The sequence below is a fragment of the Oratosquilla oratoria genome, chromosome 40, assembly GCF_046742065.1.
Source record: "Oratosquilla oratoria isolate Oo_2021 chromosome 40, ASM4674206v1, whole genome shotgun sequence".
Lineage (NCBI taxonomy): Eukaryota > Metazoa > Arthropoda > Malacostraca > Stomatopoda > Squillidae > Oratosquilla > Oratosquilla oratoria.
This window is the reverse complement of record NC_134816.1, coordinates 19,808,323-19,824,710: the sequence shown is the minus strand read 5'-3', so window position 1 is coordinate 19,824,710 and position 16,388 is coordinate 19,808,323. Positions and strand designations below refer to the sequence as shown.

The 16,388-nt window shown below is 42.0% G+C and overlaps 1 protein-coding gene across 1 annotated transcript; it reads right to left on the bottom strand.

Moving 5' to 3' along the window:
* Window positions 1-10,521: 10,521 nt before the first annotated feature.
* Window positions 10,522-11,500, bottom strand: LOC143020655 (uncharacterized). Its single transcript, XM_076177175.1, has 2 exons — window positions 11,420-11,500; window positions 10,522-10,878 (listed from the first exon to the last, which is right to left on the bottom strand). The coding sequence occupies exons 1-2, from the start codon at window positions 11,498-11,500 to the stop codon at window positions 10,666-10,668; spliced, it is 294 nt and encodes a 97-aa protein (XP_076033290.1). The 3' UTR covers window positions 10,522-10,665.
* Window positions 11,501-16,388: the final 4,888 nt, after the last annotated feature.

Sequence of the window (16,388 nt, the reverse complement as noted above, 5' to 3'; positions counted from 1 at the left end):
TGAAGCTACACGCAATAAAGTAATCAGTAGTGAATCCTCTTTAGCCTTCAACCTCGTATGTCTACAAGAGAATATATGTATATTTGAAAAGCATGGGAGCTGATTCTCTTGTAAGCATGTGTTGTTAAAATCGACAGCATTCTGACAGTTGTCAACTTTCTTGTGCATATTTTAAAATTTTCTGACAAGATTTTTGCAATTTGGGGGGGTGGGCAAATACCAGTTCACCAAAATTATACATATAATTTTCAACGTGTCGTCTGCATATTGACATCATCAGGAAAATATGGAACATATAAATTACAATCATACAGAGACAAAGAACTTGGATGGTTACATTGATATTTAGAGCTTGAATTTGCAAAAATTTCAAGTATAGAAAATAGACATAAAAAATTACAATAAATTAAACAATTTACAAGTACAGATAAATGGACTACTGGGAACAGTACTTACAAATTTAAAGAAATGACATATGAGAGCTTACCCAGTACCCAGTACCTACAAATCGTGGAATGATTTATATGGGAGATTTCAACACTCGACATCCTGCTTTTGGTGATGCCTCTCCTGCTCCCAACCGTAGTGGAATGCCTCTACTCAACTACATACATCGCTACCGACTCACACGATGTGAAATTAGTGGAGCCACACATGCACGTGGAGGCACAGTTGACCACATCATCACGTCGCCTGTCAGTCAATTCCTTCTCTCATCTCCGACCATATTGCTCTTAGTTTATACCACTCCATACCACCACCGGACCCGCATATCCATTCCTTCTAAATATTGCCCTACGTATATTTCATACATCTCTAATCTCCTTGCCACATCTGACTTCCTATCCCCCGATACATGTCCTTAGTGAATAGCACACACGACTTCTACAGCCGTTATGTAACCAAATCTCACCTACAACGCTGCCCTGTACCTCACTCATGGACGTTAGACCATCGTATTATCCAAGCGGAGAGAGCTATACAGACTACCGGTCATGCTTTTCAGACACAACCCACACCTGATTCTTTACATCAGTACCAAATAGCACGGGATAATATGGTCGTCCTTCAGAATTATGCCTGAAACAGTCTTGGCAGAAATGCACTGATTCCATAAATCACCAGACTAGCATCGCGACCATGTGGTGCCTTGTAAAAAGGGTCGTTAAGAAGCAACCTCCCAGCTCCCTCCATCACAGTCCAGACGCCTACGCCCAGGACCTCATTACTTTATGGTCGTCACAGTCCCGGACTAATAATCTTCCTACGCATATCCAAGAGGCACTCTCCACCCGTCGCAACACCCGTAATCTCCCCCTTATGGCTGCACTTCTCCGCCCAGATGAAGAAGACGACGTCCCGTTTACGGAGAATGAATTACTAGCCATGGTTAATACAAAAACTTCTGCCCCCGGGGATGATGGCTTTACATACTAAGTGCTCCGGCTTCTACTGGAAGTTCCCGGCAACCCCCTCCTTCGTCTCTTCAACCTCTGCCTCCTCCGAGGGCATGTACCTGCAGCCTGGACTTCAAGCACGATTGTTCCGATACCGAAACCAAGTAGTGATAAATTCAGGCTCATTTCCCTCACTTCATGCTTCAGAAAGGTGCTTGAACGCATCATCCTTGCCCGGCTCATGCATCGTCTACAAGGTCAACTCTCCCCGCAGCTGTATGGTTTCCTCCCACAAGGAAGTACGCACCACTGTTTTACTGAGCTCTACACCCGCCTCTCTCCCACCAGCGTAGTTGCCTTCCTGGACCTCAAAAGTGTTTTCGATGTAGCCAACCATGAAATAATTTTTAACCAGCTGATTATCTTCGGAGTGCAATGAAATCTTCTCCGGTGGATTCGGGGATATCTGAGTAACAGGAAGTCACGTGTTCTCTTTCGGGGTGTGTGCAGTTCTTATAAGCAGTTCGAACTCGGTACCCCGCAAGGTGGAGTACTAAGTCCTTTTCTATTCAACGTCTTGATGCACCACTTATTCTCACTTCTTCCTAACGTTCCCGGTACAACTCTCCTCTACTACGCGGACGACATCTGCATCCATTCCAACTCGCCCGCTGACCCCCAACTCGTTCTCAATGGCTTCTACACGTCAACTACCGCTTGTGATCTCATCATTTCCCTGAGAAGAGCAGAATATTTTCATCTCGTAACCTCCAAGCAACGCCGACGTTCAACATGGGAGTGATACTATCCTTCATTGCACACAGTATACATACCTTGGAGCACCAGCCCGGATCACTCCAGCCATACCCACTCGACAACATATCCATCCCCTTGTTGATGATCTCCTTGATCGTCTACAGGCCCGTTTTACCTCTGTCAAGTAGCTTGCCACAAATCTCACCGGCGCTTCATTACCAATGGTCAGGACTCTATACGCCACATTTCTTCGATCACTCGTTGACTACTTATCACCTGCCCTTTGTTAACTTCCCAGGAGACCTTTGGAACCTCTCGAAAAATTCCAAAATAGAATTATGAGATGTATCTTAGGTTGCCCTCCTTCGACTCACATCGTTAACATGCAAAGTGAGCTTGGTCTATCCTCGCTCGTAGAGAGATTATATGCTAATATGGCCATTCTCTCTGTAAGACGCCTTTGATCGCCTCTCTATTCCCAAACTTTACTGCTACCATCAGGGCGTCGCTCGAACCTGACGATGCACCCCGCCTCCCACTTCGTCCAAGAGGCCGCAACCTCGTCACTACAGTGTGCAACACATTCAGAAACCTTGACCTCCACGTCCCTGAAGAAACGGTTGAACCCGATTTACCCCCGTGGCGAATCTCCCTCCCTAACGTCACCTTCAGACCAACCTCCAAAGATGCCCTTCCTGCACTTCAAAAGCAACTAGCACTAGAGATCATCGACAGCGTATCCTACAAGATCCCTGCAACGCATATTATCTACGTTCATGGCTCAGTACAGGCTGATGGAGGAGCAGCGTGTGCCATGTACTCACCCATCTTACAGCCACCTGTAGAAGCTAGATGGATTGGACGCAGGTTACCTGTCACATCACACTCCACGTTTTGTGAGCTACACGGAATCCTCGACGCAGTAGCATATCTTGTAGACTGTGACGTCAATGATGTGATCATTTGTGACTCCCAACCAGCTCTACACACTCTCTCCTCACCCAGATCCAACTACTATCGTGTTGTGCAGGCCATACTGACCCAACTCGCCGTTGCTCACGAAGCATCTGTGGCCGCGTCTTTCATATGGGTGCCTTCTCACATCGACTTTGCTGGCAACGACACGGTGGACCTACTTGCCAAAACAGCCTGTGCCTTCGTCTTAGACGACGAAAGCGTAATACCCTCTCTCACATGCCTCAAAAACAGAATACACACAGTCACTCACGCCATAACAACACACCGAAGGGATGCGGAACGAGCCACCAATGTCTCCATACAACACCACGACTACTTCCTACCCAGCCGCCACAAATATCGCCGACACGGACCCATGGTACGGAGACACAATGTTGTCAGTGCTCGGCTCAGACAAGGGTATCGACCAGTGTGGCAAGTCTCCCAGGCGGAAGATATGCCACATTACTCATCATGCAGACTGTGTAACCGCCCAAACGCCAACACCCTTGAACATTACTGTCTCCAATGCCCCATTGTGACAGACAGTATTCCACAGAGACAAGACGTGATAACTGTATGTAAATATTTACTTAGTGACGATAATTTAGATATACTCCCAACTCGCCACCCCCATTTTGGGAGACTTTGATTGTTAAACCATACCATACCTCCTTTTATGTCTCCTCACAATACACTATAACTATTGTACTATTGTTTGTCGCCCTCAGACGCAATGAATTTATTAAACGGTGGACCGTCTTACCAAGGCAGCCTATATCCTCGTCTTGGACAACGAACTCGCAGTGCTCTCTCTATCATGCCTTAAAAACAAGATACAGCCACTCGTTCCATGTCGACCCACCGAAAAGATACGGAACGGACTACCAATATCCCCATACGACCACCTCCTACCCAACCGCCACAAGTATCACCGACGCAAGCCCATGGTACGGAGGCACAATGTTGTCAGTACTCGGCTCAGACTTAGGAATCGAACTGTGTGATAAGGCTCCCAGACGGATGATGTACCACAGTGATCACCACGCAGGCTGTATAACCGTCCTTACGCGAACACCCTTCAACATTACTATCTCCAATGACCCATGGTGACAGACAATATTCGCCAAAGACAAGGCATGATGATTGTATATAACAATTACATAAAGACGATAAACAAGACGTACCACTATCTCGTCATCCCCATTTAGGGGGATCTTGAATTATTATTACATTATGTTTCCCTTTAAAGAATGTATGTAATAGTTGACATGTCCTCTAATACAGTACTGTAGTTAATGTAATTGCCGCCAACGGGCGTAATAAATTTATTTCAACAAAATCTCTCTCTCTCTCTCTCTCTCTCTCTCTCTCTCTCTCTCTCTCTCTGTATGTGTGTGTTTGTCTGTATATGTGTATATCTGGTCACCTTAATAATTCTCAACTGTAAACAGGTGTAATTAGATATAGTAATAGATAAAAGATAAATTATGTGAATCAATAAAGTAAACACTTAAGCCATATCCTACAGTCCTAACCAATTATTTTTTCTATTACTTTTTTCAGTACATTTTTCCTGTCATCTGGTTCTGTTATGGACCAAAAGGTCTTCTATAGACATTTGTGTTTCGCTATTTGATTAATGATTCGATTTATCGTTGCGAACTCCTCCCTGTCAGGAGGCTAGGATGGTACCCCTTACAAAGGTTTTGTAGCGTGGTCGAATTGGCGTCACCTCGACCTCCGCTGCAAGTAGAGACGCTCTAACCCGGTGGGTTAGCCAAGTGTGAAGATTAGTTTGAACAAGCATCTTTGCAATGGTATAAATAAATATGATATAGATAAGACTTTTTTTTGGGGGGGTGAACAACCAATCTGAAGTACTGGAAAGGTGCTGAAAATGCTGAAAACTAATTCTGAAGTTTGTTTAGAATTTGATTTGTTAAATGTATTTTTATCTTACTTTGTTTACTATTGTATTATATTTAATCATATTCTTTTTCTTTATTTCAGTTTGGTTCTTTTCATATTTCTCTTTTGAATACTGCCTTATTTAATAAGTTTAAATTGATCTTATCATATTTTATATTATTTGAAATAATTTTATTCATTTTTTATTTACTCTAATTGAATTTTATCTTATTTCATATTGTTTTATTTTGTTGTTTGATCAACAATTGGGTAAGGGAAGCACGATGAAGAATCGTCACAGTTTATTTCACGGCACAGGACGATATTATGTCACACGCACCCTGACCCACTTATACCCTCTCAATGGCTCGCCTTCGAATCTAATCTGCGTCACCCACATGGAATAGCGTGTCGCGAGAGTTGTATTCATCCCATTTTTCTAATTAATTCCTTGTACACGGAATTTTACATGCATCCAAATTTCAGTTTTACAGGAATTTAATCTTAATATTATTAATAATATATATCCCATTCATTCAACTTCCGCATTACAAAAATAAAATGATAATTAATCACGTAAACAGAAATGGCAATTTGTTATGTTCTGGAATCATCCATTACATGTACGCTAACACACACATACAATGACGCATCACTTTCAAGTTCTACTTTTATACATAATGCTAACAGAATTATATAATACAATAATGCTCGGCCAGTTATCTGTCGCTGACCCCAGCGACATGAAAGATCCATATTGAATTTGAATTGGAGAATATATAAGGTATTTTGAAGTATAATTAACATGCAGGCATAAGGAACATTATATATAGACAAATATCTTATAATATCAAAGATTGGAAAGGACGGTAGTGGAGAACATTTTGGCAGCTATAAGGTTTAAATGTTTAAGAAGTATGACGGCTGCGAAGATTATATGGGTGGGAGACAGGGGACGTTGAATGGGGAAGGGAAGGAGGAAGGTTCTCCGTGGGAGTTGGAGGTTCATTGTCACAGTCTACACCTCGAGAGAAGAGCTGAAGGGTGTCTAGGTGCATGATGGATTCTGTGTCTGAATGTAAATGTTTTACTTTGATTTTGTAGGCTCTAGTGCGAGGACACGGAAGGAACCAAGGAATTTTGGTGAAAGTATGGAAGATGGAGAATGATTCTGGGCATGGACGATGCCACCTATTACAATGTTAGATTCTCAAGCATTTCTATTGTGAAAACGGGCCATCTCGTCTTTGGCGAGAGAAAGAGACTGATTAATTCTCTTGAAGAGAGAGCTGAAATTTGAAAGTGAAACCTTTACAAACTCATCAAGGTTGTAAATGGGACCTATATCTGAAGCAAGAAGGTCATATTGGAGTCGCTTGTCGGAAGCAAAGATGACAAAGTGAGCCAACTCTGATATGGACCTATTGATGGCACTGTTGAGGCAAGACTGAATCATAGGGACATGGTGATCCCAGGAGAGATGAAGTTCGGAAGCGAGGTGTCGGAGAACATTGAGAATCTTTCTGTTTTGGCGTTCGACAAGGCCATTTGAACTGGGGTGGTATGCAACGATATTACATTTATTTATCTGAAAGGATTTGCAAATATTGGAAATAATCTCATTGTTGAATTCCGTGCCATTATCAGAGAGAAGAATTTTGGGAGTAGTGAAGGGACAAATAACTTTGTCAATGAATGTCTTTGCAATTGTTGTCGCAGTCTTGTTGGGAATAGCTTCAAGGATACAAAATCTGGAAAAAATGGTCCATACACACAAACAGGTACTGATTTCCACTAGAAGTGAGTGGCAACTTGAGAAGGTCAATGGCAACCATATCAAAGGGTTTGCTAGGGATTGGGTATTTCAAAATAGGAACTTTACTTTGAATATGACCTTTATGGCTAGCACAAAAATGACAGGCGTCGATGTAGGCATAGATATATTTTCTCATTGTCATCCAAAAGTACTGAAGTCTGGCCTGTGTTAAGCAGTGTTCTTTTCCTGGGTGTGTAGCAAGTGGAGAATTATGTAAAAGGAACAGAACTTCAGGTACTAAGTCAGAAGGAACTACGAGTTGTTGTACAAGTCTGTTTGGTTCATGCTTGTTAGAAAGTGTGCTTTCGTGGTAAAGAACGTCATTGACGAGTCTGAAGTGTTCCAAGGAGGTAGGGAAGTCTGTAAGATCTGATGTATCTCCTGACTCGAGAGAAAATATCACACATTTCCACATTGGGTCGGATCTTTGAGCTGCATGCATACACGCATGAGTAAGAGTGTCTGGCTGAGGGAGGGAAGTGATAGCAGCAACATTTCTAGAAAGTGCGTCTGCAACAATATTTGCTGATTCGCGTACATATGAGAAGGTGGGATTAAATTCTTGAATGGTCAAGAACCAGCGAGCAAGTTTCCCGGACAAGTTCTTGCCTTTGAAAAGTTGAAGAAGTGCCCGGTGGTTTGTATGGACTGTAACAGTATAGCCTAGTATTATTTCCTTAAAATGTCGAAGAGCATATACGACTGCAAGGGCTTCAATTTCCGTGACAAAATAGTTACGTTCAACTTTGTTTAGAAGTCTGCTGGCAAAGACAATGGGGCGAAGGCGTGTGACTTGTTCTTGCATAAGGACAGCACCAAGAATAAAATGTCAGTCATAGTTAAGAAAAGCTAAGACAGGAGCAGTGATAAGGGCATTCTTTAATTCTGCAAAAACTTGTTCCTGGGCAGACGACCAGTGAAAAGTAACATCTTTCTTTAGCAGTGAGGTAAGAGGAGCTGCAATTTTAGAATAATTGCGGATTTACCTTCGGTAATATCCTGAAAGTCCAAGAAAGGAGCGAAGATGCTCAATGTCCGTGGGACGAGGGAAGGCAGCAACAGCTTTGACTTTATCAGGAAAAGTAAGAATGCCATTTGAAGTTAAGACATGTCCAAGAAAACGATTTTTTTTTCTTAAGAAAGGAGCATTTGCTTAGCTTGAGTTTGAGGTTGGCATCAGCAAGACGAGAAAAGACTTGTTGAAGGGTTTGAATGTATTCGGGGATTGATTTAGAAGAAATCATGATGTCATCCAAATACATAAAGACATTATCACCAAGTAAGTCATCAACAATACATACATACATATACCAAGGCTTTTTCCCCCTTTCAAGGGAGGTAGCCAAAAAGGGAAAGGCATAAAAACACTCCCACCCATTTCATCCCTAAATACACTCCACACCCCTCCCACCCTCCCTCTCATCTGAGCATAAATCTTGTGAAAACAGAAGGAGCGTTTGAATTGAAAATACCAGAAGGGGCAGAGAAGGCTGTTAGGGGTCGGTTTTCCGGAGCAAGTGGAATTTGGAAATAGCCTGACATTAGGTCTATAGTTGAAAAGACAGTGTTATTCTGACCAACAGAATGGAGGATTTCTTACAAAACAGGAATGGGTGTCCTTTCGGGAACAGTGATCTTGTTGAGTTTTCGAAAATCAACAACAGGGCGGAAGGTACCATCTGGTTTAGGGACAACAAATAAGGGAAAGTTCTATTCCGAAATGGAGGGTTCAATGACATTCTGGGCAAGCATGTCTGCAATGAGCTTGTCCACAATCTTACGTTTACTGTGTGGTAGTCTATAAGCCGGAATGTAGCAAGGTTTGGAGCTATCACGAAGGGGAATGTGGTGGTGAATGAGGTCAGTAGAACCTAGGTATTCACCTGGCAAGGCAACGACATGGCGAAAGGCATTGCATAAGGAAACTAAATCCTGTTGAGTATCGGGGAAGTCAAGGGAGTTGAAGTGAGATGCATCAATAGGAACCTGTGCATGAGGCACATCGAACTAATGGTACAAACTGGCAAGGATGAATTGTGGTTATCGATGACTTTTACATTTGAAGGATACCCTAGAAAATCACATAAGTTTGTACCAAGGTTAAGGTGGAGGGGAGCATTAGTGTCATTGGCAAATAGAAAAGAAGTATGACCTTTCTTGGAGGTAGTGCATAAGGCTGAAGTCAGTGATATGCCTTTGACACGTGAGAACATCGCATTCCGGAGCTTGGAAAATGCGAAGTTGCAATTTGCAATACTCATGTGGTGGAAGAGTCTCGGTTCTTGTTAACACTGCATGAGTAGTACTACACATTGTGGAAAGCAGATCGGAAACAGGGGAAGTGGTAATTACCAATTCATCCAAGGAAGGGGAGACCTGGTTTTCTGTTGGAGAGAATTCTGGAGAAGGGTGGGGGAGCATTTGGTATCCCGTTTCCTAGATTTAGACAAGCGAGAAAAACGCATTCGCTTTGTATGGGTGAAAACTTTGATCAAGGCAGGTTCACTGTAAGGAGGGAGGGAGTTCTGAGGAGAAGGTTCAAAGTGAGACTTGAATAAATCAACATATGCAGCATAAGTGGCACATTCTTGAAAGGCATCAGTGTGAAGAATATCACCTGCAGTTGACAAAAGATCAACAAAGTTGTGGAGAACAGCAAGTTTTTCCTGATCTGTTGAGCATTTCCTATGATTTATAGCTTGTTCGACATTTGTCAGAAATGTGTGGGTGGGAATATTGTCACCCGTAAAATTGGGGACGTCTACCGTTTCATGGATTATAGTCATGAGTTGTGGAATGGGTTGTTGGGTGGAGGAAGAAGCCATGGTGGTAGGACTCAAAGGAGGGTACTTGGATGGAGATAAAGGGAGGGGTGGTAGTGCATCTAGGGATATAGATAAGAAGACTGGGGAGGGAGGAAGTGAAGGTAGTGAGTCTGTGGATGTAAGTAGTGGATTTGGGGAGGGATTATGAAAAGGATAGTCTGTCATACGTGAAAGTTATATACTGCCAAAGAGTTTTCCACTTACCTTTGAAATAGGAGAAGTCTTGATCTGAAGGCAGAAAAAATGCAGTGGGAGTGGGAGTGGGAGTGGGATGACGAGACGTGACATATATCCAGTTTACTTTCCTTCGAGAGAGCACGAGGACCTAACAAAACTGGTAAGTCTTAAGCTAATAACCTGATTTAAAAAGATCGTGATATGACATGTTAACAGTGGGTTCAAGATACACTTCCAGAGCAGAATGAATGTATATTTTGGTAGACAGAAAGATACACTATGGTACAGCATGGACAATCATATGTTGCGCTGAGTAGAGTTAAGCAAAGGGAAAATATTAAAGTGGTTTTAAATCATTCAAATTGTACAAAGAATGTTGTAAATATAAGAGCATTGTCTTAATAAAGATTTTATTGACCATTTTATCAACAACGTATCATCTAAAATTTCATTTGACCCAACGGGTCACGGGTTGTCTAGTAACTAATAAATCCAACTTCTTTAGTATGACCATTGGTAACCGCTTGCTGTGCTGAGCGGCGGACTTGGGGCCATTATAGGAGGTGAAGAGAGGAGGCCCATACTCGTATGTAGGCCTATAATTCTACTCCGTTCGCACGCAAAAAAAAAAAATATTATTAAATATTTGGCAGATTTCGGCACATGTACATAAAAAGGTTACCCACCCCTGGCCTAGAGCTACCCTCCAGTCCGTGGTACTATTTACAAACCTAATTGCAGCGGTGCCTGACAATCAAGAGGGAGTGGAAAGGGGCTGGAGAAAGATGAGGGTGACATTTTAACTAAAGTTTTTCAAGTCTGAGTTTTAACCCATTTTGGAGGCTATCCATAAGTTGACCTCTTCCTCGAGGATGGACATGGGGCCATAGGACTCGAGGACAACGTCGTGGAACTCCCCGAGGTCGAACTTGCGGCCCATCTCTTTCAAGGCTTTCTCTCGAAGTTCACTAATTTTCATTTGACCGATCTTGTAGGCGAGGGCTTGGCCGGGCCAGTTAATGTACCGGTCGATTTCGTTCTGTGGGGTTGGTAATGCATGTAGTTAGACGAAGATTTTTGGGAAACTGGTAATTAAAATCAAAAATAACCAATGATAACAATGAAAAAAGTAATCCAGGGGTAAATCTGAGTTAAATTGAGAATCGAAATTAAAAATAATTAGTGATAATGATGAAAGTGGTACTACGACATTTGAGAAATGAGTGAGAGGATACGAATATTATAAATGGTATGTGTGTGTGTGTGTGTGTGTGTGTGTGTGTGTGTGTGTGTGTGTGTGTGTGTGTGTGTGTGTGTGTGTGTGTGTGTGTGTGTGTGTGTGTGTGTGTGTGTGTCTCTGTGTGTGTGTGTGTGTGTGTGTGTGTGTGTGTGTGTGTGTGTGTGTGTGTGTGTGTGTGTGTGTGTGTGTGTGTGTGTGTGTGTGTGTGATCGAAGAAACAAATGAACTACGCATATCGACAGAAACGGACATACAAACGTGTTATGTAGATGTATGTATACGAAGCACCACACTGTAAAACAGTCAAAATGCATATGATTGATGAACGAGGATCCCTTACCTCAACTTCGATTTTGGTCATGACTGTGTGTGTGTACAGGAAGTTGATGGCTTCTTGTTGCGCCCACCCAAGGGCGTGCATTCCAGTATCGATCGCCAGACGGCATGCCCGGAATATCTCGTCGGAATAGTGACCGTATCTGGACCGAAGAGGAATCACAGAAATGACCGAGAACTGAAGCGGAGGTTCGTAGAGTATATATACATTTACAGGAGTAAAAAGCTCTGCCAATGAGACTCGGACCATTGGCTGTGCCACTGCTTACCACAAGGCAATGGCGTTACTGTTGTACCACGATGATCGTATAAAAGGAAATAACGGGTCAGGCCAAGTTCCAGATCATTCCTTTTATACGATCAGCGTGGTACAGCGGTAACGCCATTGACTTGTGGCAAGCAGTCGCACAGCCAATGGTTTGAGTCCCAGGGGAAGAACTTGTTAATCACTATTTCGTAACTTTACAAACTTACTGAGTATGATGATAACTCCTGAACGCTTAAGTATATATCATAGTTTCGCATATGCGCGTCCCCTAAAGAAGACATGTACGAATGCGCGTGTCATACGAATCAAGTTGTGATATTTTTCTTTGATTATTTTCAATTTGTATTTCATTCTTTTTCATGCATTCAGGGTTACTGAACTCATGGCGTTATCCAGACCACGTAGCGCGCACCAGGAGGAAGCAATGTGACGCTGAATAGCTGACCTAAATCAACCTAATACAATTAAGGATAATCATATATCACGGGTGGCACCTTTATGACGTCATCTCTCCGGCTCAATATCAGAGATAAGGTTTGTTACAACATAATCCATCCTCTTCTTTCCCTCTCTTTCCTCTTCATTATATTCCTTTCTCCTCTCTTCTTCCTCTCTTCCTCTCCCTTCCTCTCCCTTCGCGTCCCTTACCCTTCCCCTCTCCTCTCCTTTCCCCTCACTCTGCACAGCAGAAATGTGAACTCCCTTGTCACCGGGGCTTACTTAACTTATTTTGTGGCCGGTGGCGAAAAGCAATTTCATCAAGTAGCTAAACAGTGGCCACGCCCATCGAGTTGGGTCCCGATCGATCGAGGTCCTCTTCAGGCCGGGGACCGTCTGCCGTGAAGGGGTTGACATTCTCAGTACCACAGAGTTGAATAAAATCGCCTGGAGGCAACTAGAGTCAAAGGAAAAGTGCCACGGAGATAGATAATAAGGACATTTTTTTTTCTGAACCCAAAGTAAGTCAAATTAGAAAGAGGCAAGTTACCAACCCGCATGTTACATGGCATAGATACAAATAGGTCATTTAGTTAAACTTCGGCTTCACGCTGATGTGGTCACAGACTACACCGTTGGAATGCTTACACATAAATGAAGCCGTGTATATGTCACAACCTTTTCCGCCGTAAAATCGCTATGGCAGACTATTTTGTTTTCTCAACAATTTTTGTAGAATGTAATTCGATATCGTAGATTTTTTTTTTTTTTTTTTTTTTTTTTTTTTTACAGCATATCAGATTCCTTCCCGAAGCCTTTGTGCTGCAATTCTACTCCAACAATCGGAGGAAAAATAGCCCAGTGTGGTAATGCCTTATTTGGCTAAAATTCCTTGAATCAAGTAAACTCGGCATTGTCGTATCGATACAATGGGGAGATTTAGTGTACATTTGTAAAGACTTGCGCTAAAAGCTTTTGACTTTACCTTTCCTTCGGTCTCTATGTTGGCGATTAAAATGTTTATACCATTTATACAGAGCGCCCATTAGAAAAGTCATTTGATTCTCCTGCCGAGCCTTAAGAGATTTGGATTCCTTTCTTTCATGACAAAGGTCAAAATTGTCATTAATCTTATTGGTCGATTGGAATTTCTGCGTCCAGTTTCGTTATTGACTGGAAGATCTCTTCTCTATGTCTCTCCCTTTTCTCTTTCTCTATCTCTCTCTCTCTCTCTCTCTCTCTCTCTCTCTCTCTCTCTCTCTCTCTCTCTCTCTCTCTCTCTCTGTCTCTGTCTCTGTTTCTGTGTGTGTGTGTGTGTGTGTGTGTGTGTGTGTGTGTGTGTGTGTGTGTGTGTGTGTGTGTGTGTGTGTGTGTGTGTGTGTGTGTGTGTGTGTGTGTGTGTGTGTGTGTGTGTGTGTGTGTGTGTGTGTGTGTGTGTGTGTGTGTGTGTGTGTGTGTGTGTGTGTGTGTGTGTGTGTGTGTGTGTGTGTGTGTGTGTGTGTGTGTGTGTGTGTGTGTGTGTGTGTGTGTGTGTGTGTGTGTGTGTGTGTGTGTGTGTATTTACCTAGTTGTATTATACGGGAAGGGAGCTATGCTCGTGGTGACCGTCTTTGTATCTCTCAGCATCAGATTTTTTCTTAAAATATTGAATAGTGTTTGCACACACTGTTTCTTTGTCTAATTTGTTCCATATATCTATCGCTCTTTGTAGGAAGGTTTTTTCAGATCTCTTCTGTAATTATCTTTTTTAAGTTTCTTTTGGTGTCCTCTTGTTTTTCCACTGTCCCTTTTCAATAAATCATTCTTATCTAAGATTTCCATTCCCTTAATAATTCAATAGATAGTTAGTAGGTCTCCTCTTTCCTTTCTTTGCTTCAGAGTTGGTAATTCTAATTTGGGCAGTCTTTGTTCATATGTCATTTTGGAAAGAGTTTGTGCCAGTTTTGTTGTTGCTCTATGTATTCTTTCTAATTTTTTGTATTCATTTTGGTACTGGGTGTCCATAGTTTTGCTGCGTACTCGAGTTTTGGTCTTATTAGTGTAGTTCATTTTTTTTTTATCATTTCCTCGTGTGTGTGTGTGTGTGTGTGTGTGTGTGTGTGTGTGTGTGTGTGTGTGTGTGTGTGCGTGCGTGTGTGTGTGTGTGTGTGTGTGTGTGTGTGTGTGTGTGTGTGTGTGTGTGTGTGTGTATAAGAGGCCGGTAGATGGAGGTAGACAATTCAGTAGATGAAGAGGTAGATGGGAGAACGAATGCTAATAATGTTATGAAACACTGGTGTATTGAAATGCTGAGTCGCGGATTGTTTAGTCGCCGACAAGCGACAATAGCTGAGTCAGACTCGCGTTAGCTCGGATTTGACTGTTTTTATAAACAAGACTGGAGTCGCCGTTCTGTCTGTGTAAACACGGCCGACGGGAGGTGACTGTTTGTAATAATTGCTGATGTAACCAACACTCTGTGAGCGACAGGCCACCTCCGTGATGACATCATGCTTATGTAGCAATGTTACTGGAAGGACTGTAACAGCCTCTCGGATTGGAGGAAAATGGGTACGAAGAGAAATATTATTGGCCGAGGGGAAAAAGGCACGCCCTTAAGGTGTGGCACTTGTTTGAGAAGTAAAAGACTATTGGATGAATGAAGAGTGACGTCTGAACGAAGGTGGTTTGACGTAATGGAGAGAACCTCAAGGGGGGATTCTCTGGGTGTATTCCGTTAGATCAAGAAGCAGGAAATTTACACCCCTTTTTATTTCACCCAAAAACTCGAGAGAACTAGGCATGGGGCCTACTTTCTAAGAAGTGATTGAACTTACGAATTAACTAGAAAATTACTGAAGGAAGGACAAGACAGCAAAGAGAAAAGAATCAGAGGTGACAAAAGAGGGGTGGTACAGTGTGCGTGCCTGCGTGTGTGTGTGTGTGTGTGTGTGTGTGTGTGTGTGTGTGTGTGTGTGTGTGTGTGTGTGTGTGTGTGTGTGTGTGTGTGTGTGTGTGTGTGTGTGTGTGTGTGTGTGTGTGTGTGTGTGTGTGTGTGTGTGTGTGTGTGTGTATCTAGGCACCTCTATTCTCAACTGTAAACAGGTGTAATTGAATATACTAATATATTAATGCTAAATTACTTGAAATAATAAAGTAAACACTTAAGGCATATACTACAGTCCCAACCAATTAAGTTTCTATTGATTTGTTTGTGTTTTTTTTCGTGTTTTTTCAGTACATTTTTCCTGTCATCTGGTTCTGTTATGGACCAAAAGGTCTTCTATAGACATTTGTGCTTTGCCACTTGATTCATGATTCGATTTATCGTCGCGAACTCCTCTCTATCAGGAGGCTAGAACGGTACCCCTTACAGAGGCTTTGTAGCGTGGAATCGGACAAACCATGCCCTTGGTCCAACTTGCTAGCACCAGTAGTCGAATTGGCGTCACCTCGATCAAAATGATACATAGACTCAGAAAGAGGCTTAAGTACTCGTACCTTAACTTACACTCTCTGGAAAGACGCAGAGTGCAGGGTGATCTGATAGAGGTGTTCAAGTTGATCAAAGGCTTTAACAAGGGTGATGCAAACAAGGTCATCATATTAAAACGACAGGGCAGGACTCACAGTAATTAGTTTAAACTGGACAAATTTAGATTTAAGAAGGAATTAGGCAAGAATTGGTTTACTAATAGGGTGGTCGATGAATGGAATAGACATAGTAACCATGTAGTGAGCGCTGAAACTATCAGTTGTTTTAAGAAACGGTTAGACAACTTTATGGATGGGGATGACAGGTGGTGATGGATATGGAGCTGCCTAGTGTAGTCCTTATGGTCTCTTGCAGTCTCCTTCATTCTTATGTTCTTATGTTCCGCTGCAAGTTGCGACGCTCTAACGCGTTCGGCCAGCCAAGTGTGAAGATTAGTTTGAGCAAGCATCAGAGCAATGATATAGATAAATATGATATAGATAAGACTCACTTATTGGGAGAACAACATATCTGAAGTATTGAGAAAGATGTTGAAAATGCTGAAAACTAATTCTGAAGTTTGTTTATAATTTGATTTATTTAATGTATTTTTACCGTTCTCTGTTTCCTATTGTATTCTATCTAATCTTATTATTTTTTTTAAGTTTGCTTCTTTTCATATTCTTCTCTTTAATACTACCTTATTTGATAAGTTTAATCTGATCTTATGTTATTCTATATTACTTAAAATATCTTATTCATTTTTTTCATCTAATTAAGTTTATTTTATTTTATTTTGCATTTCTTATATTA